This window comes from Camelus ferus, chromosome 14 (assembly GCF_009834535.1).
Source record: "Camelus ferus isolate YT-003-E chromosome 14, BCGSAC_Cfer_1.0, whole genome shotgun sequence".
NCBI lineage: Eukaryota > Metazoa > Chordata > Mammalia > Artiodactyla > Camelidae > Camelus > Camelus ferus.
Window position 1 is genome coordinate 33535139 of NC_045709.1, and position 22281 is coordinate 33557419.

At 41.6% G+C, this 22281-nt stretch overlaps 1 protein-coding gene across 4 annotated transcripts in view; it reads right to left on the reverse strand.

Annotated features, from left to right (window-relative positions):
* Positions 1-22281, reverse strand: part of PCCA (propionyl-CoA carboxylase subunit alpha) — a 330985-nt gene that overhangs the window by 35314 nt on the left and 273390 nt on the right. The window contains exon 22 of one of the 4 annotated variants that reach the window (XM_032496716.1): positions 7489-7746. The exons of the other annotated variants lie outside the window; for them this stretch is intronic. Within the exon in view, the coding sequence (XP_032352607.1) occupies positions 7504-7746 (243 nt within the window). The 3' untranslated portion in view covers positions 7489-7503. Of the gene's footprint in view, positions 1-7488; positions 7747-22281 lie in introns of those variants that run through there. 4 annotated transcript variants of the gene reach the window in all.

Consider the following 22281-nt stretch of genomic DNA (forward strand, 5'->3'; position numbering starts at 1 on the left):
CACGTCCGTGGGGCTGGTCATCTCAGAGAGTTAGCATTCTCTGTCACAGGATTAAATGTACTGGCCACAGGGCTCTGAAACACGGCGGGAGAAGACTTTGTGCCCGCCGCCAAATGCTGACCACGATGTCTGGGGGAGATGAAGGCGGAGAGGCAAGGCGCAGGGCCAGGCAGAACGTGGAGGCTGGTGAGGGCTGAGAGAGGTGCCAGGGATCAGGAGGGAGCTCTCCATAAACACCTCCAGGAAGGGAAAGAACTGACTTCTTGGCCCAGCCACGGAAGACAGATTTCAACCCAGCATACGGGAATGGTTTCTAACAGGGCTCTCTGACAGCAGAACAGGCGGCCCTGTGGTGGGCTCGCCTCTCCCCGCCTCTTCACGCACTACCAGGACGCGGCCCATTACATCGCCCAGGCTAGGCCCAGAAACACGGAGGTCAGCTTTCCCATGGCAGCGTCCCCGGCCTCTGCCCACCAGATGTCAAAGCACCCCCTGCAGCTGCGACAGCCTAAACTGTCTCTAGACATTGCCAGACGTCCCTTGGAGGACACAGCTGCCCCCAGCTGAGGCACTCCTAGTGGCAAGCTTCACTGAGTCTCTGTGTGAAGAAAACAAAATACCGCAGAATTTCAGAGGGAAGGGCCTAAGGTAGTCAGAGGAGGACTTATGGGGAAGATGGGATTTGAGATCAGCCTTGGAGTAAGAGTGAAATAATTCCGATGAAGCAGAGGTGACAGTGAGCTTTCTTGGACAGGGATGGTATGATTCAGGTGTGGAGGAGGCAGGAAAGAACAGACTGTCACAGGATCGCGAGGAAGCCAGCCGGCTGTCCAAGCAGAAAGGTTCCTCAGCAGATAAGGCTAGAAGTATCTGTCAAGTTGTAATGTCCTGAAGGAGTCTCCCATCTAAATTCAAGGTTGCCTGGGTTGGCGTCTCCAACTATCCATGTCATAGGAAAGTTAATGTTGAATGTGGTCCTGGAAGAGACAATGCTCTGGGAGAAAGATGGGGTGCTGGAGAGCTGGGCAACACACCACATCATCTCCTCCTCCTCTTTCAGAAATGTTTCAAGTTTGCTTTCTTATCTGCCATTGCCCTCCACGTCTGAATGACACAGAACTGACTCTCATCTTAAAGCCTACTTTAAAAAGCAGCTGAAAGCAAGCAAGTGGGCAGTGGGGAAGGAGGAAAACATCACTCTCCAGGCACAGAGCTGAAACGCATCCTGTTTCCTGAAAGACGGCAGAATATGAACATTCTGCAAAACTCAAGCAACACTCATGCCAAGACGGTTGGGATCTGCACGTGTGAGGGTGACCAATACCTCAGCCTTTATTTTGGTTGGTTCTATGTATCCAAACCTGGACCATGGGAGGGTTTTCTCAAGTCACACTGGGAGAGTGAGAGAACTGGGGCTGTGGCACTGAAACTGTGCCCCACTGAGTTAATGTCAGCCGATGCCAACAGGAGCTCCTGAGCTGCTCTTGCAGAGCAACAGACAGGGCAACAGCGTGCTCCCTCTGCTTATAAACTGCCTTCCTTGATTAAGTTCACTTCAGTTATTTCTCCTTTCTTTTTTTCCCTCTTAAACTGCACAGCTTCCCAGCTTCAGGCGGCCCAGTTGTTTTACAGGAACTTGGAGTCAGCTCACCTTTCCCCCTGCCTCCAAGCACCTTTCCATACGCCTAAGACCACCCTGCTCACCCCATAAATATCCCAAGCCCCTCACCTTCAAGGGGGATGGATCTGAGGCTTGTCTTCCTATGTCCTTGCTAGGCTACCTCGTGAATAAACACTTTTCTCGACGTCTCAGCATTTGGCTTGCTGCTCATCAGGCAAGCGGACCTGGTTCAGGAACAGTATCTGTGTGTACATGTAGGGGGTGGAGGAGAGGCGCAGAGTTTGATCAAGGCTGGTGTTAGCCTTAAGAGCCAAGTGACTTTGAGTGGGTCAGTTCTCCTCTTGGTATGTGGCTCAGGTGTACTGAGAAGTGCTCAGGAAAGGCTCTGCTCAGAGGGTCTGATGGAACCCTGAAGGGGATGCAGCAGGGCAGGCACCCAAGGCACCCTGTGTCCAACCAAGAGGCCTCTGGAGGTCTGCGAATGCCAGGAAGGTCCCCGCCCACGGTTGGAAGCCCAAGGGGGCCGGCCCCAGGGCACTTCATTTGTTCACTCAGCTGTGTGAGACAGCAGACACCCTTCTGCTGACTCGACTATTTTCTGCTGTTTAGAAAAATGACCATCTATCTGAGCAGTTACTGAGGAGCAGGAAACTGCTGGCTTTTTGTAAGAAACACATCGAACCCCCTTCTCGCCAAGCAAATGAACCTTCTCTAAGTAATTCTTCCCCTGCATCCAAAAACCTTCTGAAACGGGACCTCCAGTTGACCTTGCCGGGTGCTCGCTCCTGCCTCACTCTGCAGAGCCATCAGCGCTTCCGCTTAGTCTTTTAAGGGGGATGAGAAGCCATCTGACCCCCCGCCACTTAAGACTCATATTCACTAAAATATTTTTATTTAAAAAAATTGGGAGAAAGACACCAAAATATTTTCATTTAGAGGAGACTGAAAATAAAAGTGTTACAAATGCAAATGAGTTTGTACAACTGGAGGGCTTTCAATCCCGGCCTCCCGCTGAGCCAGCCGCTAAACTGCAGCACCTTCTGCCAAGCATTGCGCATTAAACGGAGGCGCTTTCTCGAGGGCTAAGATAAAGTTATTAAGAGTGTGAGCTTTGGCCATTATTTCACAATTGAGTTAACCTCTATCCCAAGGGCAACATTTTGCAGCTGTTTGCAGTGAGTCAGTACTTTCTTTTCAGTCTTTCCTTTTTTCTTTCATTCTTTTTTCCTTCTATTTGGGTAAATTACCCATTACATTTTTGCTTGTGACTAGAGGCATAAGCACAAAGTTTGGGTCTGCTTCTTGCTGCTTTGAATCTCTGCTGCTTTTTAAAAGGCAGAAATGGAAAGAGCTGAGTCACGTGATGTTAACTCATTCGAATTAAAAGTTACAAAACAGTTGACAGATAAGCGGTTCACACACAAAATAAGCCGCAGTGCCACTTGAAAGGTGATTGAAAACATCACTTTTCAGATGGGATTTACTGGTTACGTTTATAATTTAGCCTCACAACATACATTTCTTTCCCCTAGATTAGCAATATTTGCTTGTCAAGGCTACTTGGCACAATCTGGGCCAAGCATGCAAAACAGACCCATCACAGGAGTGATTATTTCTCACAACGTTTGGGATCATACAGACGAGTGGTTCTCAAGCAGGGTCCTCTGACCAGCAACGTGAGCGAGACGTGCAGACTTGGGGGCCTCAACCCAGGCTGAAGGTACGAGGAGTTCTGAGGGTGGGGCCGGGCTGCCTGTGGTCTAACAGGGCCTTGAGGTGGTTCAGTGAGTGGCCCAGAGGGCTCCGGCCCCGGCAGCCTGGGCCCTCATCTCTCTCTCTTCAGCAGTAAAACTGAGACAAGGATAGTAACCTATCTTACAAGATTGCTATGAGGAGTAAACTAGCTAATAAGTATAAAATATTTATAGTGGTTGCCTGGGGCTGGCGGTGAGAGCAGGGATTGGCTGCAAACAGGAAGAAAGGAACTTTGGGGGTGATGGAAATGTTCAAAAACTAGATTGCGGTGATGGTTGCACAACTCTATAAATTTGCCAAAAATCATTAACTTGTAATTTACCGGGGGGGGGGTAAATGTTACTGATTGTAAAGTAGACTTCAATAAAACTTTAGAATGTTTAGACGGGTGCCTCGTTCATAGCATCAGATGATGGTTCTTATCATTTAAGCCATTCAAACAGACTTATCAAATGTACATGTTCTAAAAGGAGCTAATCTTTCAAAGTGTGAGGGTCTTATTCTGCTTTAATGTCATGAATGGAATCTGTTACTGATTCAAAAAATAAATAAGGCCTATGGCAATTATTCTTAACATGAAGACTGAACAGATGGAAAAAATGATAGTAATGCCACAGTAATATGTCAGTGGCAAACTGATACATAACCAGTTCCATTATATAACTCCATGGATATCTCTTTCCTTTAAAAAAAAAGATGGGGGTATATATCTGCTCTGATTCATAACTGCCATCTCTATTTCAATAAGCAATGCCTTACCATAAGCTGTGTGGACTATGACACAGGGAGGAGAAGCAATGGGAGATCAAATCCAGAAAGAGATGGAGGTGGCTTTGGATAGAACCTTAGAAAACAACCACATTTTAGTGCCAGAACTATATATAAGTGGGCATTTAATAATATTTATTGATTTAGTTGACAATGTTGAATTTTTCCTGAATCCTGTGTTCCTGGAAAGCAGAAGGAGTTACAAAATGCTCCACTCTTCTGTGTCTGGTAATTGGCTAAAGGCCCACGCGAGTCAGGCAAGGCTCACTGTCCGCTCTTCCCCATGACCCCATGAGACTCGCCATGACCCTTGTGTACCAGCCTCCATACCATGCAAACCTTTCCTTTTCTTTGAGATGCTCCTCATTAATAACCATCTCCCTCTTGCTTTGCCTGTAAAATTATCTTCTTGATTGTCCAGTGCTTTCTGTTTTGACACAATAAATATAATGAACAGGTTTGGCTGGCTTTTCTATCCATTCTTGGTTGACAGTGTTATTTGACACTTGACATTTTACAAAATTTGAGAATATCTACACATATGCACACACATACATATACCTACATTAGCTTTTTAATCGTCTGCATTAGTGCTGGAGTACAAAAAAGAGAGGGTGAAATTAATCTGCACATACACATACCTACAACTAATCATCTAGGGCAGAGACAGCCACACTTTTTCTACAGAGCCAGACAGACAGTAAAGATTTTAGGCTTTGTATGTCATACTCAAGCATAACTACTCACCTCTGCCACAGTGGGAAAGCAGCCACAGAGAATACATAAATGAACAGCTATGACTATGTTCCAATAAAACTTCATTTGCAAAAGCAAGTGGTGCACTGCAGTTTGCCCCTGATCTAGGGCACTGCCTCCCGAAGGTATTCCAAGGAACACTACCCCTAGGGCTTCTTAATAGGTAATGTGAAAAAAAATAAAAGATGGGGGACAAGGAAATCACCCATGGTAAAGCAGATTTGGGGAACTAATTTGGGTAACAGGTTTCATTACTACAGCACTTCTCCACAACTTAAAAATGCTAATGTGCACCATGAATCTCCAAGAGATATCCCTTGCAAAATTTTTCAAAACCTGAAGTCAGAGAGTTATTGTTTCTTAAAAGTATTTTTTAATCTACAGAATTACTAATAAGCCAATATATGTATGTGTTTTAAACACTAACCATATTTTAAAAGTACCTACGTATTTGAAACATTTGGGTGGGGTCACCTTTCTGCAATGTATTGTATAATTCCTACTTACAGAAGTAGAAGACAGAGAACATAGCTTACTCTAATTGAGACAAGTTCCTATAAATCCTGCTACTGTGCTTCCTGTAAGATCACAGCTTTATGGGGGGACTCTGGGGGAGGGGAGAGGGTCTCTTTTACCAAGTCCATCGGAGTTCCAGGTATTATTTCTGTTCTCAGTTCTCTAGGCCATCCTGCTTCCTTCAATTCCTAGTTTCAACAGTCCCAAGGCAACATCTCCTATGTTTACTACAAAATGAGTTTTAGGAAAGGTTAATACACACACAGAGAATAAAAGGATTCAGTGGTCAAAGTAAGTTGAGAAATACCGCATTCTATATTCCCTCTTGGAGATTCAAAATGAGTTATCAGTTTAGTAAAGATTGAGAAGTCTTAAAGTTGTTCAATTTAACCTGGCATTTCCCAAATCTATCTGAAATAGAATGTCTCCTTTGAAGTGCTACTACTGTTCACACTGCGTGGCAAGAGCAAAAGGCCCAGTCCATAAAACCCTTCCCGCTATCGCGAGAGCAATGGGGTGCAGGCGGTTTCTCCCTCCACTCACCCCCTTCCCTCCTCTTCACTCCCCGGCCCCTCTGCTTAGACTGCTAGATCTGACAGCAGCGCATCCTCTTCAGTTTTGCACTGACTGAGAGAAAGAGACAGTGAGCGAGAGGAAGGAACAGGAATGAGAGGAGGAGTAAGCCAGTGTGAAAGTTTCTCAAGTCTGTGTTTCTTAGAATGGCCCTAGGTCCTATCACCGCATTAAACAGCAATAAAAAATAAACAAAACCAAACCATACGTAACAAGAGTAACAGTAGTGACTTTCCAGAGGTAGTCACCAGAATCTCTGGGGGAGCCTCTTCGAAATGGATGCAGCTGGGCTCCACCCAGACCCAATATACTCCTGGGTTAAAATTTATAGTGAAAAACAAAACAACAACAGTTGTTTTCTGAGTTCTATGAGTTCATTTTGAGTTCCATCTGTCTACTGGATATCTGGTAATATCTGGAAGAAACTGAGTGGGCTCTCAAATTCTACATATGCCAAATGTATCTACAGGGGAAAAAAAAGAAAAATTCAAACATCTCCAATGATCTCTGTAACCTCAGGCTTTTATCTCGAGGATACTGAACACAGTGTTTAGACGCTTCGAAGGGGGGTGCAGGAGTGATCCTAATACATCAAAAACTGGAGGTGCATTTTGATGAGTTTTTCTAGTCTTTCCTCAGTAAATGTAGTTTTCTATTTTTGGAGGACATGAGCACGAGCACACTGCTTATAGCGTCTGCGCACTTTCCGTAAGCTGGGTCAAAGTGTCAAGGGTTTCAGGACAGCCTCAATCAGTTCCTGCAGCCCACCGCGTATCTGCTATTGACTTAAAAAAGGGTCATAGTTCTTACAACTTCAGCATCAGGATCATAAACACAAATGACCACCTGAGACCACAGAGGGCCGGATATGAGCTACTTATAGTAAAACTGAACCAGAAACAAGAATAGCAGGAAAGCTGCCTATTTTCTTGTAGTGAAGTCCTTTGAAGTAAACTATTTATTAAACATTATATTACAGTGTTCAAGACAAAAATCTTTGAAGGCAGGTTATCCTACTCTGCACAGTGGCCCACTGCTAACGAATTGCTTCCTTTTCCTTTGGGTTTTGTTTATCCATTTGTGAAACTGAAACCTGGATTGTTTTCTCCCATCTATGAAACTAGCTGGCACCAAGCACCACTTCTGGCAATAATGTCGATCAATAGGGCATTAAAAACATACATCAACCCGTCACCTTCTCACCATCACAACAGAAAAAGCTGTGCTCATCAAGAAGCTGACATGTAAATAAAGTTCAGCAACTTCTCTAACATAGAAAACTAGGTTACCAGGAAGGATGAAGTAAAAAGACTGAAAATGGCGAGAATTCAAATAGGATTTCCTTTTTTATTTAAAAGCAGAACTTACCTACTGCATTCTCTATCTCGTAACTATAAAAGAACATGCCTTTTTCAGCTAGCATTTTTCTACTCCTCAATAAAGCCCCCTAGATACACCAAGAGCAGCTTCATCTTAAAGAAATATTAAAGAGAAGAGAAAACAGGGAATATAATTTATTTTCCCAAACCGATCATTAACTTAAGAGTCTTTGCCTGGAGAAGGGGAAGCAGGAAGTGAAACTCCTGTGGGCCAGCACCTGAGCTAATACATCCTGATGCAATGGTCAAGCTTGGCCATTCACGAAGGAGCAGCGTCTCCAGCTCAGCACGTGCGGAGGAGAAAGGACAGCAGCATTGCTGGACATGTGACTGGATCGCTCTCTCCGTGGCTGGGAACAACGGGAAGCTTTTTAAAATCTAGAAATACATCAAAGGGCTGATGCAGATTAAACTCTGCTCTTTTTTTCCCTAAAAGGTTCACTTTTATTCCTAATATAAAGACTCAGATGGTATTTCTTTAGATCATAAAGCAAGTTGTACTTTTAATGATGGATTAAAAATTATAAAAGTAAAAGATGGCTTGTTCTCAGTGCTCTTTTTTTTTTTTTTTTTTTAAGTGATGAATGCAGGAAAAGACCAGTCTGGGCCAAATTTATCTCTTGCTGACCTTCAGGGATGTTGAGTAAGCCAAGCATGAAGTTAGTACGAAGTCAAATTTGGATAATTTAGTCACTTTTGGTTAATTCTGTTATTAGACACAGATAATAAACAGAAAATAGCACCTATGACATACAGGTTTTAAAATAGTATGAATCTTCACTCTAAACTAGTGTAAACTGAAATACACTTATGCTCACACTGGTCTTTTGAAATCGAAAAGCTTGTTACATCAACTATCACTAAATGGATTAACACTTTCACAAAGGACAGAGTCAGCTGGGCTCCCTAAATAGCCCGGCGCCCTACAACCTTCCCTAGACCTGCCGCATCCCTAGCACCATCCTCCAGCCAGAGAGGCAGTGCTCTTCCCTTCTTCCGGGTCACCCTGGGTGCTTCACGTGGGCTCTCGGCCTGTCCTCCCCCTCAATGGAACCCCCTGCTGCATCAACTCTACTCTTTCTTCCTCTCCCCTGGCTCCTTCTCTTCAGCCTAAGAACAAGCTTGAGTCATCCCCAATAAGAAAATGAATTCTCCCTCAACTCCGAATCCCTGCCAGTGCCCCACTTCCGTGCCCACCCTGGTCTCCAACACCACCCTCCATTGTCCACGGTCACCCCATGTCTGCAGGGCGCTGTCACCCCGACCACTCTACCCAGCTGACAACCTAGCGGAGGCATCCACACACTAGATACTTCAGGGAAAAAGACCGTGTTCTAGAAATGTTCATATCCATAAATGTTCATAAATAATGTTCATAGAATGAAGAAACAGAGAACAAGTCACGCTGAGTGAGTTACAGATTCTAGACCTAAATTAGTGGCCCTTAGGAAACAGCTATGGCAACTAGAAAGTTCCCAGGGTTGTGTCTCATAAGGGTGAATAAAGCTTTACTCCTGGATGTAATATTTCCATAACACTAGTTAAATTTATTGAGTGATTACTTTGTGCCAGGAACTGTACCAAGTGTCGTGCACGCATTCTCTCATTTCATTCTCTTACCAGCCAGTGAGGTAGATGGTGTTTTTACTGTTTTACTGACCAGGAAACTGGGCTTAGAGAGAGTAAATAAAACTAAGATCAAATAGTCAATAAATAAGTGTCTGTCTGACTTTAAACAGCAGATGTCCTCAATCACTACCCTGTGAATTACATTAAAAAAAACCAGACTTTATTTTTTAGAACACTTTTTTAGGTTTAAGTAAAATTAAGCAGAAGGTAACAGGGATTTCCTATATACTCCCTCCCCCTGCACATATAATCTCCCCCATTATCAACATGTAGATTACTTTTTGTGGATCAACAGTAGGGATGTACATAATTGAAGTAATATTACAGAATCCACTATGAAATTCAAGAAGCGAAGCAAGAGCTCTACATTTGTGGAAAGAGACTTAACACCACGAAATGAAATGGCTCTTAGCTTTAAAAAGGGACAATAAAGTGACAAACATTAGAATCCAAAGGTCTCATCCTCTTCCTTATTCAACTTCCCTGCCCCACCCAACAGGGTACTCTGACAACTGGCCCCCACGTCCTCCGGCTTTGCTATGAGGAGCTACCAGAGGTGATTTTTATGGACATAGCAGTATTTCCTTACTATACTGTATATACCAGCTGGTTGCCATTGAATACTCATTTGTGACTCACACTTCTGTCCTATTGAAATTGGTCCATTCCCCCAGCACCTAGAACATTGTTTGACACATAACATGCACCCAACAAATACTTGTTGAGTGAGTGAATGAATCAATGAATGAGGAAATGGATTACAAATTTCCACGGCTATGCAAAGTAACAGTGGAACATAGACAAGGACGCTTTCCTCCGAGCTTCTGCTCATTTTGAACTAGTGACTCGGAAAGATGCTTAATATGTTTTCCCTTCTACACAATATTAGGGCTAATTAAATACAGTGTCAGTTATTACAGTCCTTACAAACACATGTAGGTGGTCTACAGAACAGGATTAATACCTAAATGACTACAGAATTAAAGCACTGGTATTTAAAGCTTTGACAAGTATTTTCACTATCTGAGTTTCCAAAGCAAAACATCAGTTCACAGGCACAAAAGGGGGACTAACCAGGAATGTGCAAAAAATATTAGCTGGTTTAAATCTCAAAATGTTACAAGATGCCTATTAAAAAATTATTCAAACAGCATTAATGTTCTCTTCTATGCTGATTATTCTTTTTCCCTCTCTTTATGTAATGACCTTCCTGCACAGTATGTGCTACCATTAAAAAAAAAAAAGCCTAGAGAAATAAAAGGAACCGCTTGCATAAAATAAAAAACATTTTATTTGAGGAAGGAAGAGATAACAATGTCACAGAAAATATATAATAATTAAAATGTATTGCATTGTTGTTTTGGTAGGGTTAAGTTTGTTTTAATAAACAAAACAACTAATACATAGTTTTGGCTACTTTTACATTTATTATGAGTTCTAGGGAAAAGAAGAAATCCCACATGGAAAATATTTAAAAATGATTCCTGTCCTCACACCTACCAGGTGGCTAGAATCAAGAAGACATCAGATTAAAAAAATTTTTTTTAATTTAAAATTTTTTTTAGTTTTTAAAAATTAAAAGACAGACATTAATTAGACTCATTGTGGTGATCATCTAACAAGACACAAATACTGAATCATTACATTGTGCATCTGAAATTAGCATCATGTTATATGTCAGTTATACCTCAAAAAAAAAAATAAGGATGTGGAGAAATTAAATCACCCATTTACTGCTGAGAGGAATGTAAAATGATGTGGCTGCTTTGGAAAAGTCTGGCAGTTCCTCACAACGCTAAACAGAGAATTGCTATGTGACCCAGGAACCCCACTCACAGGTATATACTCAAGAGAAATGAAAATATACCACACAAAAACGTATATAAAGGAATGCTCATAGCAGCAGTATTTATAATACTTTAAAGACAGAAACAACTCAGATGTCCACACTGAAGGACAAACTGTGGTATGTCCATAAAATGGAAAATTATTTGGCAAAAAAAAAAAAAGTACTGATACTACAACATGGATGAACCTTTGAAAACATTCTAAGTAAAAGAAGCCAGTCACAAAAGACCACACGTCTACGGTTTTGTTTATATGAAATGTCCAGAAGAGGCACATATACAGGGACAGAGAGCTGCCAGGGGCTGGCAGGGTTGAAGGAAAATGGGGAGTGACTACTAATGGGTTTGGGGCTTCTCTCTGGGATGATGCAAATGCTCTAAAACTGACTGTGCCCAGCTCTGTGAATAGATTAAAAAATGCTTAATTGTACTCTTGGAACAATGGGTGAATTGTGCAGAATGGGAATTATATCTCAATAAAACTTTTTAAAAACACTTTAGAGGCAGCCATTTGAAAATTCTCTATAAATCAAAGACCTGTATTCTGACCAGAAGCAAAAGGTAAAAATGCACACACACTAGAGAAAACAGTAAACATGCAAAATATCTACAAAAACCACCACAAAAATAGCAATGCTGCAAAAAGTGTAAGGAAACTGCTTCTAAGTGCTAACACTTAGAATTAAGTAGTAAGCAGGATGTTGACTATTCCAGTCAAAAATAACTACTTTTTACATATGTAAAAGAAAAATGGGAGTATTTAACTCGGAAATTCCACTTAAGAGGCAAATTAACTTACTTGCATTTGAAGCTGAAGAACAAAAGAAGTTTAATTTCTAACATTTTTGACCGATTTTAGAGAGATATTTATTAAATATTTACTAAAATGCTTTTGCTTGAAACACTATTGGCTCCAGAAAGAAAACAAATATGAGCAATTCGATTCTATACCTTCTGTTCAATAAAACTCGCTTCTCCGCGGCAGGTGGCAGACGGAACTCCACCCGGGGGGTTAATCAAAATTCGCTTAGAATAATTGAAAAGCATCTGCATTTTTTCCCCAGAAACCACAAAAAAGTCACAGTGAGCAGGACATATAATCCTGATTATTAGCTCTGAGCCTGTAGCAGCAAAATGTGCTGCCCCCTGAAATTAAGTGACAGGAGCATTGTGTGATGAGCCACTGACGTCTGCCCAAATGAGACTCAAGGAAATTAAAAAAAAAAAAAAAAAAAGACAATGGTAATAAGTTGCATGTATGATGTTTTGCTACTGTTGCGAAGCACACTGTGCACATGGTGACAAATGTAATCATTCTCAGAGCAGGATGGTGCCAGGAAAGACCTTGGAGGTCACTGACCTCGACCTTTCATTTTACAACAAAGAAAACTGAGGTTTAGGAAGGTCATACAACCACTTTAAAGCATTACTGGGGCTAGAAATGAGGACTTTCAGGGCAACTCCCATACATTTTTTTTTCCCTGTCTGAGTATATTTACTATGGAGGGTGTTGCCTAAGAAATGGAAGATTCTTAGGAAATTCTGAAAGCCATCCTTGTAAAACTCCACACAAAAGTGCTATGCTAATCACCTAGGAAAGTATAAGACCAGAGAGATTGGGGACACTCAAAATTTCAACCCAAGGGATCTGCATGTCAGCCTAAGGGAAGCAGAACTAGTTCTATATAGTATGGGTCTGTGATGAGAGTTTGGGTAGCTGCAGCCTGCTTGACTGCATGAGTCCTTTCTGCAGGAAGATGGTAGTACAGGAAAGGGAAAAGGCAAGGAGGTGGACCCCGAAGGGTGGTCTTGCTGAAGGTTACTAGAGATGTGCCAGGTTTCCACACAGCACAGGTGCACTAGCCTCCCTCTGCCCTTGTTATCACATAACCCAGACGAGTTCTGAAATTACGCTAACTAGCTTCCTACTTATTCCTGTACTGCCATTCGGTTAGCGTTCTAGAGGGCAGACCTAAAGATACGGCCACTGGGAGAAATCTTCCTCACCTCAAATTAATATACACACATTCCGATTTAGACATCAGTCTTTGTGAGTTTAGTTACTGGACACCAGTTCCCTCGGATCTGACTGTTTCCAGGTTCCCTGTGTATTAATCATAGTTTCTGAAATTTTCTGTATCTTGTAGTGTTTTTATGTTAGGGGCCTGAGACACCTAAGGGAACCTGCCCCCCGCCCCAGAACTTGGGAGCACGCCTCTCACAGGCAACTAGGCATCAAACTCACACACCAAGTCATCGTCTCCCTGCCCTCCGTCATCTCAGGGACAGACACCAGGCAACTAGAGACCATCCCTAGAGCCCAACCCACCAACACCGTTCTGACCAGCCAGTCCTAAACTGTTGACCCTGCCTGAGTTGGCCTTTCCGCAGGAACCCAATAAAGGCTCCTGCCCACGCTTTCCCCTCACTCCTTTTGGCCTCCCGACCAAGACTGGTGCTTTCTCAGTGGCCCTGTGTGGCACGGGGTGTCCCCTTCTCTTGGGAAATATAGGTAATATGTTCTTTCAGTAGCATTAGCCTCCCTCTGTGCTGGCACAGTCACCTCCATAAATTAAAATCACGCAGGGACATTTTGGAAACCCCTGCCAAAGGAAGTCCACACAGGAGGGAGCACTGAGGGCCAGGACCCAGACTGCACGGTGAGAGGGACACTGAGGGGAGAGGGGGCCAATGAGAGGTGAGGCCACAAAGCTCCTGCCGGGGCACCCACTACTCTCACCTCCTCACAAGCTCGCCTTCCAACCCCGAGAGCTGCCATTTGGAAGATACAGGCTTTGTTGAAAGCTCAGACATGCTGGCTGCACACATGGAGCACACAGCATGTATTTATGTAGGTTTATTTTCAACAAATTGATAAATTCATACAACAATATCTAATTGATCTTTTAGTCTAAGTGGCTGTGGCATTAATAGGAATGATCCAACAAGAAAACTCTACTGATGGGCAAGCTTGAACTGTAAAAAGTTTGGTCTTTTGGAAAAGAAATGTAGATACAATCAAGAATATAAAAAACCAGTATCAAAGTCCTTTGGATCATAACTGCAGACACTGATCAGGAGAAAACATAATTTATAGGACTGATTGGTCAACATTTTGTGAAAACAAAAATGCACACATAGAAAGTCGTCAATATGAGGACAAAATAGTAAAACAATATATATGACATGCACGTGCCTGGGGCCCAGTTCTTCCTCTAATACAATCAAGATGCCCGCAGTTCTCTCAGTTTACAAGTTAAGGCCACGTAAGATAAACCAGAATGAACGGCGTAGACTGCTTACCCAGGGACACACGGGAGTAAGTCTGCAGAGTGTCAGAGAGCTTTGTGAAGGGTTGGGGAGACGTTCACGTGCCTTTGCATAATTATCATCTAGACAAGGACTCACAAATTCGGCACTACTGACATTTTAAGTCAGATAATTCTTCTGTAAGGGGCTCTCTTGTTTACTGTAGGATGTTCAGGAGCCTCCTTGGTTGGTGATACTTGCAATAAATTTAAGGAAATTTACCCATTAGATTCCACTAGCAGCCCACCACTTGCAACAACCAAAATGTCTCCAGAATTGCTGAAGGTCCCCCAGGGAGCAAAATCACCTGGGTTGAGAATCACTGGTTTAGACCTGCATTTCTGCAAAACATTGCCAGGCACCTATATTTCAGAAACTACCTGCATGATTCCTAAAATCCTCCACGGGGGCTCAAAGTCTGGTTTAACAAAGTAGTGGAGGGTAGAGAAACAGAGGTTCAATACTTAGATAAGAATGATGAATCTTCCGCAATACACTAACGTGTAAGCTGCACCCTCACCGCCTTAAATATCAGCTGAGTTTTCTTACATTCTAATTAAGAGGAGAGGCTTTACATCAAATATATATCAAACTGCAATTTTAATCTATTTTTATTATCTACAGTAATTACTTGATAAATATTACTACTTCTAAAAAAGGACCCCCTTCCCCCCCGGTATGAAAGTAATTCACGTGCGGAAGCAGAGGACGCAGACCTTCAGCACTCTAGCCCGTTAAGCGACCAGGCTCCAAGCTCTGACACAGAAGAGTAGGGTCAGTCCCCCCACCTCCTCACCACCAGGTCGTCAGGAGTGATACGGAAGCACGAAGGGCCCCAAGAAGACCTAAATCTCAACCACGCAGGTGCTGGTGTGAAGGAGGCCAAGGTTTGTGCTCAGATCCAGGGTTGAGTCCTGGGCTACCCTTACTGTATGAGCCATTGAGACAAATCACTGATCTGTAAGTTTAGAGCAGAGGCATTGCCTCAGCTGTAACGGGGGTTGGGGGGGGATCCACCGATAATGTCAGTGCTTGCGGGGATTAAACGAGGTTGACGAGCCTGAAGCAGGAGGCACACTTTGGGTGCTCAGGGCCACTCGTGTTTTAAAGGCTGCTTTATTGAGCAGCTGAAAAAGGAAAGAGGTGGTCCAAGCTCTAGGACACAGTGGACTCCAAGGGAGACTGTTAGAACTTAGGCACTAATTGTTTCCCTACACTTAACATTAGGCAGGGGTTCCATTTCAAACAAGGGCACTTGGCAGTTTCACGTGTCCCCTGATGCTTGGTAAGTACCTAGGTAATTAACACTGATGCCTCAGTAATTACCTTAGCTGTCCCCTACAATCTTGAGAATTTATACCATACAAAACATGCTGGCTTGGGAAAGCTACCTCTCAGAATACATACCTGAGCTACTAATGACTACTGGACTCTCCCAGAGCTTGCCAGGCATCCTGCCATGTACTTCCCACGCACCGGGGGAAAGTGCCACAAAACACTCAAGAGCTGGGCAATCAGATGCTGGCTGGCAAAGAACGGAAAAGGATCTCTTCGCAGACGCCATCGTGAGGTGGCGCATGTAACGTGCTCTACCTGCTGCGTCTCACCAGGACCACGACAGGACTTGCAAAGTGGGGGCCGTTCAAGAGCAGTGGCTTCCGAGCCAGGGTAGGAACTACACAGTCTCACTGTGTACTCAGGGCGTGAGGGTCTCTGGTAAACAATAACAGGATGGCTATTCCAATGGTTAAAAGGACCCAAATGCAATTATACAAACTAGAGCTTGGCCTACCTCTCAGGAATGGCTGTCCACAGCTGGTTTATGACCCGGGAAGACTAAGAAAGAGTAACCCTTACACACTCCCACACAGCCAGTAGCTAAGCATGTTCCTAAAGCAAGTCAAACACCAGGCTAGCTCATGCTGGTTGTCGTTTTCTCTGCACAAGTCATCAGAGCAGGTCAGGATGTATACGAGAACTTGCAAGCTTTAGGCCACTGAGAAATACTCTATTTGTTCTAAAGAGTTCATCTATAGAACATTATATTTGTTAGTGAAATGGGAAAGAAAACTCTGAAACCCCAACTATTAAATTTCGTCTAGGCCAGTGGTTCTCAAGGGGCGATTTTGCCCCCTCCCCACCATTAGGGCCATTTGGCAACGTCTGGAGACAATTTTGGTTAAGTGACTTGTTCAAGTTCACAAAGCTAGTAAGTGGGAGATAGGAGATTCTAACCCAAGAAATCAAGCTTTATTTAGTATACCTCTCCCTATTCCCCACCCCAGAATTCACTAACAGCTTGGTAGTTTACAGAAATTTCTTGTGAACATGTAACTGAGTAATTGGAAATATTTTAAACTGACAACATTTCCAAGGGTGTCATGTGTGTTATTTTTACAACTAACCCTAAGGTGCTATATGGCTTGTCTATCTTAGAAACTGAATGGAATCAAATAAGCATTCTGAAACCCTAAAGCATCACACAAATGTAAGGCATTATGTTATCCATTAACATTTATTTTATTTTGAGGATCTCTGGCAGATGGCAGCAGGATTTTGAGATACTTTGAAATAATTAGAGACACCCTAGGATACTGTGAAATCATGATTGAGGTTGCACAAAATTGGCTTCCAATAGCCACATGTAATAGAAATGATTTGGACAATAGATAATAATGTCATTTTAAATGATTATATTAGAGATTCTAGAAGCCTCCCCTTTGGAGATGGGCATTTCCCAGGGTCCTTTCTGGGCCTGTCCTCCCTCTCTGCACGGTCGCCTCGTGCATCTCACCTACTGCAGGCTTCACATACCACCTCTTCATATTAACAAAGCACCAACTGATGTGCTCACCCTTCATCATTTTCCCGACCTTTCCTTTACATCACAGATGCCCCTCTGGCATTTCAAACTTAAAATGGTCAAAACCCCAACTCATTATCCATCCCACCTTTCCTCTCATTTAATTCTTCTCTTCCTCCTGCTTGGCTCTCATAATCAATTATCACATCTAGAAACCTCAGAATCACCTTCAATTCTGCCTAATACATAAAACTGGACTCTGGGTCCATGAGAGGAGGCTCTCAAATGTACCTCTTCTTTATTTGCCCACTCCCTCAAGCTCTCTTTAAAATCAAGACAAAACAATACACCTCAGGTGATACTGAGACTCTCTTCTTTCAAATCCTTCAAAATCTAGGGAATAGAGTCCACTCTCCTTAGCCTGGCCCTGCAACACCACGCTCCTGACATTCTAGGTTATCTCCCACACAAACCTCGCCGCCTGCCTGCCACCCTCACTAGTCAGCCTGCTCTTCCTCAAGCACACAGACAATCTCAAGCCTCTGCACCTTTGTTTGTTTTATTCCCTTTGCTTTCTCCACCATCATCACAGAGTACAGTTTCTGAACAGGCTGTCTCAGGGCCTTTGCAGATGCTGTTCCCTTCTATCTGAAACGCCTTTCCCTGCTTACAAACTCTATTCATCCTTAAAGTCTAAGCATGAGTCAAACGTATTCACTGGAGAGCTTTTCACAATCCCTCCATTTCCTTTTTCCAAGCCCCAGAGTATGTGTACTTCATACAAATCTCTATTATCACTCTTTTCACATTAATATTTCTATATCCTTAGATGACAGTAGGTCACTGCTGGCAGAGATGTCTTTTTCCTCTGAATTGCCAGAACTCAGTGTCTATCACATAATAGATGATCAATCAATGTGAGATGACTGACTACCATTACTACCAACAAACGCTCAGTTTTATGTATACTTACTGAAAAAAAAAAAAGGAATGTCTGATCTTAATCAAAGAGCTATGCCCTATGGGCTATACTTTATCTACTGTTACAAACAGTTTTGGTATCAGAAGAGAAAAGGTAAAGCTAACAGATGTATACTTTTCTCCGTCAGCACATCAGCCTCTGCTTCGCTCATCTCAGCACTTCCCGTTGACTCACGATACCAGTTTGTCTGTGTTTACCTGCAGCCGGTGTGTTATTTAAGGGCAGAGACCAAGTCACATTCACCTGGCACACTTCTTAGCACGTAGTGGAGCAGGCAGTCCATGGTTTCTTTTAAATTTTTGTTCAAAATGCATCACACAATGGGATATTGATAACTGCACTTTCAAATTATATTCAACATGCCAATTTCAAAAGACTAGAAAGTAAACTTAAAATTCTAAAGGTTTATGCTTAGGTTGGTTACATGATACACAGAACACATTACCACAAAAATGATATTCAAGATTAAGACTGCATTTAGAGCTTATTTCATAAAATCTTACTTTCCTCACATTTTGGCTGAAATTTTGAATATTGGGGAGAAACGCAGGAATGAGATGCTATAGATTTACTTTTTTTCTTAGCATTATAAAATGTATCAAAAGAACAGAGAGGCTTCATCAACCCTCCACAACATGTCCAGCCTGTGGCCACGACCTGCTTTATGGCTGGACAGAAAAGGCGTCAGGAATAAGGAAAGCTTGACCCAGGAGGAATGGAGCCCTCAGTGTACAGGAAGAAAGTGGCCACTGATGAGGGCTCTGGGGTTCTGTGCCAGACACTTCCCAGCTCCCCCTCTTTTCCCCATTCAGAGAAACCTGGGACCAGTGCATCTTGGGTTAGGCAGGGCAAGTCCCAGGGGTAATTCGGTTAGGTGTCCTATTAAGGGGTGAGCACACATGGAAAGGCTAAGCCAGCAGGACCCAGGGTGGCTGCGAAGGCAGGCTGGGACGTGAGACTAGCATGCAAGAAACCCAATAAGCCATCTTGTCACTCCTGAAACCCCACTGATACAGAGAAAGAGATGGGACAGAGAAGGGAGAAAAAGGCAAATGAAGATTAGCCACAAGTCAGACATGTAAATATAGGGACTGTTCATGGATTTATAAGGTATGGAAGACCACAGAAGTTCTCTGGATGTTTATTTTTGGCAGACAATAATAACCAAAAATGCATGGCATAATTTACTTCTCAAAAGGGTACTGGTAAAGAAAAGCAATAACAAACCTGGTTCTTTTCATTTTCCAATTATTTGGATTTTAAACAAATGGGAGTTTATTCTATTAAAAGTTCAATATCCATAAGTGCGTTCTCAGAAGAAGCAGAACTTTTGATGGTGGTTATATATCTAGAAATATGAATGATGCAGATTTTGGGTCCTATGATATCAGATGACAAGACAGAGCCAAAGCTTCAGCTCTTGCTAATTAAACGAATCAATTAAGAGACTACAGTTGCAACTGTGTAGCTGCTGTTCTATAGTAGCAGTAACAACCCCACGGGGAGGTCTTTTACTGCATTAAAATGCTGTCCTCCACAACTCCATCTGATATTATTAGAAACAGTTATTTGTGTCTTGCTGTCATATTAGTAGCAAAGGCAAATTATGGAAATATGCAGACCAGAATGGTCCCAGTATGAGAACAGGTTGGGTTTTCAGCCTCCAAGGGAACAACTGCTGAAATTCCAAAGTTCCCTCAAGTTCTTTAATGGAACTGATAAATCTATCAGCACAGCATCCATTTGGAAACTAGGTAAGGGTCACATATTTACATACTTTCCTGCTAAGCTGATACAATTCAACTAGATGAATTATCATATTAAGTTTACCCTCCTGAGTTAAACTGATGGAGTTCAAAATTGTTTTCGATGGTTGTCATTAATCGCTGTTACTTTGTAAATGCTTACTTTGAAATCTAATTGTGCTAGTGTACCAAGGGTCATATTAATACCATTCTTAATGGTAAATCTTTGTAAAACATGTTTATTTTACTGATATTATCACTCAAGCTTTCAAGGCTAATAAGAAATAAAGTATATTTATTATCAATAAAAACTTAATTTAAAATGTACAATTTGAGGTTTAAATTAGCTTTAAGAACTTCAGCATGATTTGGTTTCATTAAGATCTCTGGCTAAGCTTCAAAGACATATAATTTGATACTTCCTCAAGAGTCCTTGGGTAAATGCCAACAGCATGGCTATGAAGAAGCTACTCAGTGCAGGCTACACTTCTTTTCTCTTTTGGGTAACATGCATTGTTTTCACAAGAAAAATAAATCGGTATTATTGAGATATGTTTGTCTCAATATTACAGTGCTTTAAAAATACTGGTACTTTAAAAATTAAATATAAACAATGATTGCAATACAAAAATTTGGAATAAAATGGTAACTTCTGCATTCTTAAGGTAGTGACAAAATATGCATCCTTACCATGAAGCCCAGTTTAAGTAAGGAATTCTCGTTATGTAAAACACTGGACCTCTTTCATTTCTTTGTGAGCTTATACTATCTGATATACACAAATTCACAGCTTCACCAAAAACATGTAAACAAAATACACAAACAAAATGTAATAAAAATATAATCTAAGTAAATATGGGCAAAGGACCTAAATAGACATTTTTCCAAAGAAAATGTAAGACAGCCAGCAGCTACATGAAAAGGTGTTCAACATCACTAATCATCAGGGACACACAAATCAAAACCACAAGGAGATATCACCTCACACCTGTCAGAATGGCCATCAAAAAGAACGCAAGTAACAAATGTTGGCGAGTATGGGGAAGCCTCGTACGCTGTTGGTGGGAATGGAAATTGGTACTGCCACTATGGAAAACAGCATGGAGGTTTCCCAAAAGACTAAAACTAGAACTATCATATGACTAAGCAATTCCACTCTTGGGTATGAAGAAAAAATCCACTAATTAAAAAACATACATGCACCCCAATGTTCATAGCAGCATTATTTACAACTGTAAAGATATGGAAGCAACCTAAGTATCCATGAATAGATGAATAGAAAAAGAAGATGTGGTGTATACACACACACACACACACACACACACACACATATACATACACGTACACAGTGGAATACTTCTCAGCCATAAAAAAGAATAACATTTTGCCATTTCCAGCAACATGAATGGACCTGAAGGCCATTACACTAAGTGAAATAAGTCAGAGAAAGACAAATACTGTATGATATCACTTATATGTGGAATCTAAAAAATACAATAAACTAGTGAGTAAAACAAAAAAAAGCAGACTCACAGATAAAGAGAACAAACTAGTGGTTATCAGTGGGGAGAGGGAGTGGGGATGAGCAATATAGGGGTAGGAATAAAGAGTTATGGGATTATATGAAATAATCTGTGTCAAACTTTTGGAAACTGTAAAGCACTCTATTATAGAATTTTTAAAAAATTTTTTGGTGAGGGAGGTAATTAGCTTTATTTGTACGTATGTATGTATGTATGTGTTTATTTATTTATAATGGAGGTACTGGGGATTGAACCTAGGACCTTGTACATGCTAAGCACACACTCTATCACTGAGCTATACCCTCCCTATCAAGCACTATTGAATTTAAACAATCATTCATTTAATTAAAGTGGTCATTCTAATAGACAATGAGTGGTGTTCTAAAGAGCTAAGAAACAATTGGCAACATGTATACTAAGCTATAAAATTATTCATGGTTTTGACTCTATTTAGGAGGAAACATATCTCATATATTTTTGAAAATATCTTATACATGTTTAAAAATAATTCAAACTATCAAAAAAGCAAAACACATGAAGTTGTTCATTAAAACACCATTTGTAATGGAAAAAAATTAGAAGTAACTTAAATACCTAATGGTTGGGAGTCATGGATAAGTAAAATATATCATATCTACTCACCAGAATGCTAAATATAGTTCCATTAAAATGATGCTTATAAATATGCATATAAGTATAATTATGGGAAATGATTAATAGGATCTTAGTGAAAAAAATCAAGACACAAAATTTTGATTCAATTTCATTAGAAATGTGGATTCAAAAGGACCTACTAGAACATGCTGGAAGGAAAACTGAGAAAAAAACCCCAACCCCCCCCAACCCCACAGACCACTAAGGTCACTATTTTCAAAAGCATTTTATATAAAATAGTCTTATTTTTATTCAAAATGGGAGAAAAAGCACTTAAAATACTCAATAAACTGCAAATAATTTTTAAAGCTATTTTCTCTCTAGTAAGAAACAGCTAAAATTATTCTATCATGGAAACTTTCCCCACACAGTAAAGATCCCATTTCTTATACAAAGATATCTCATTTAATAGAAAAATAAA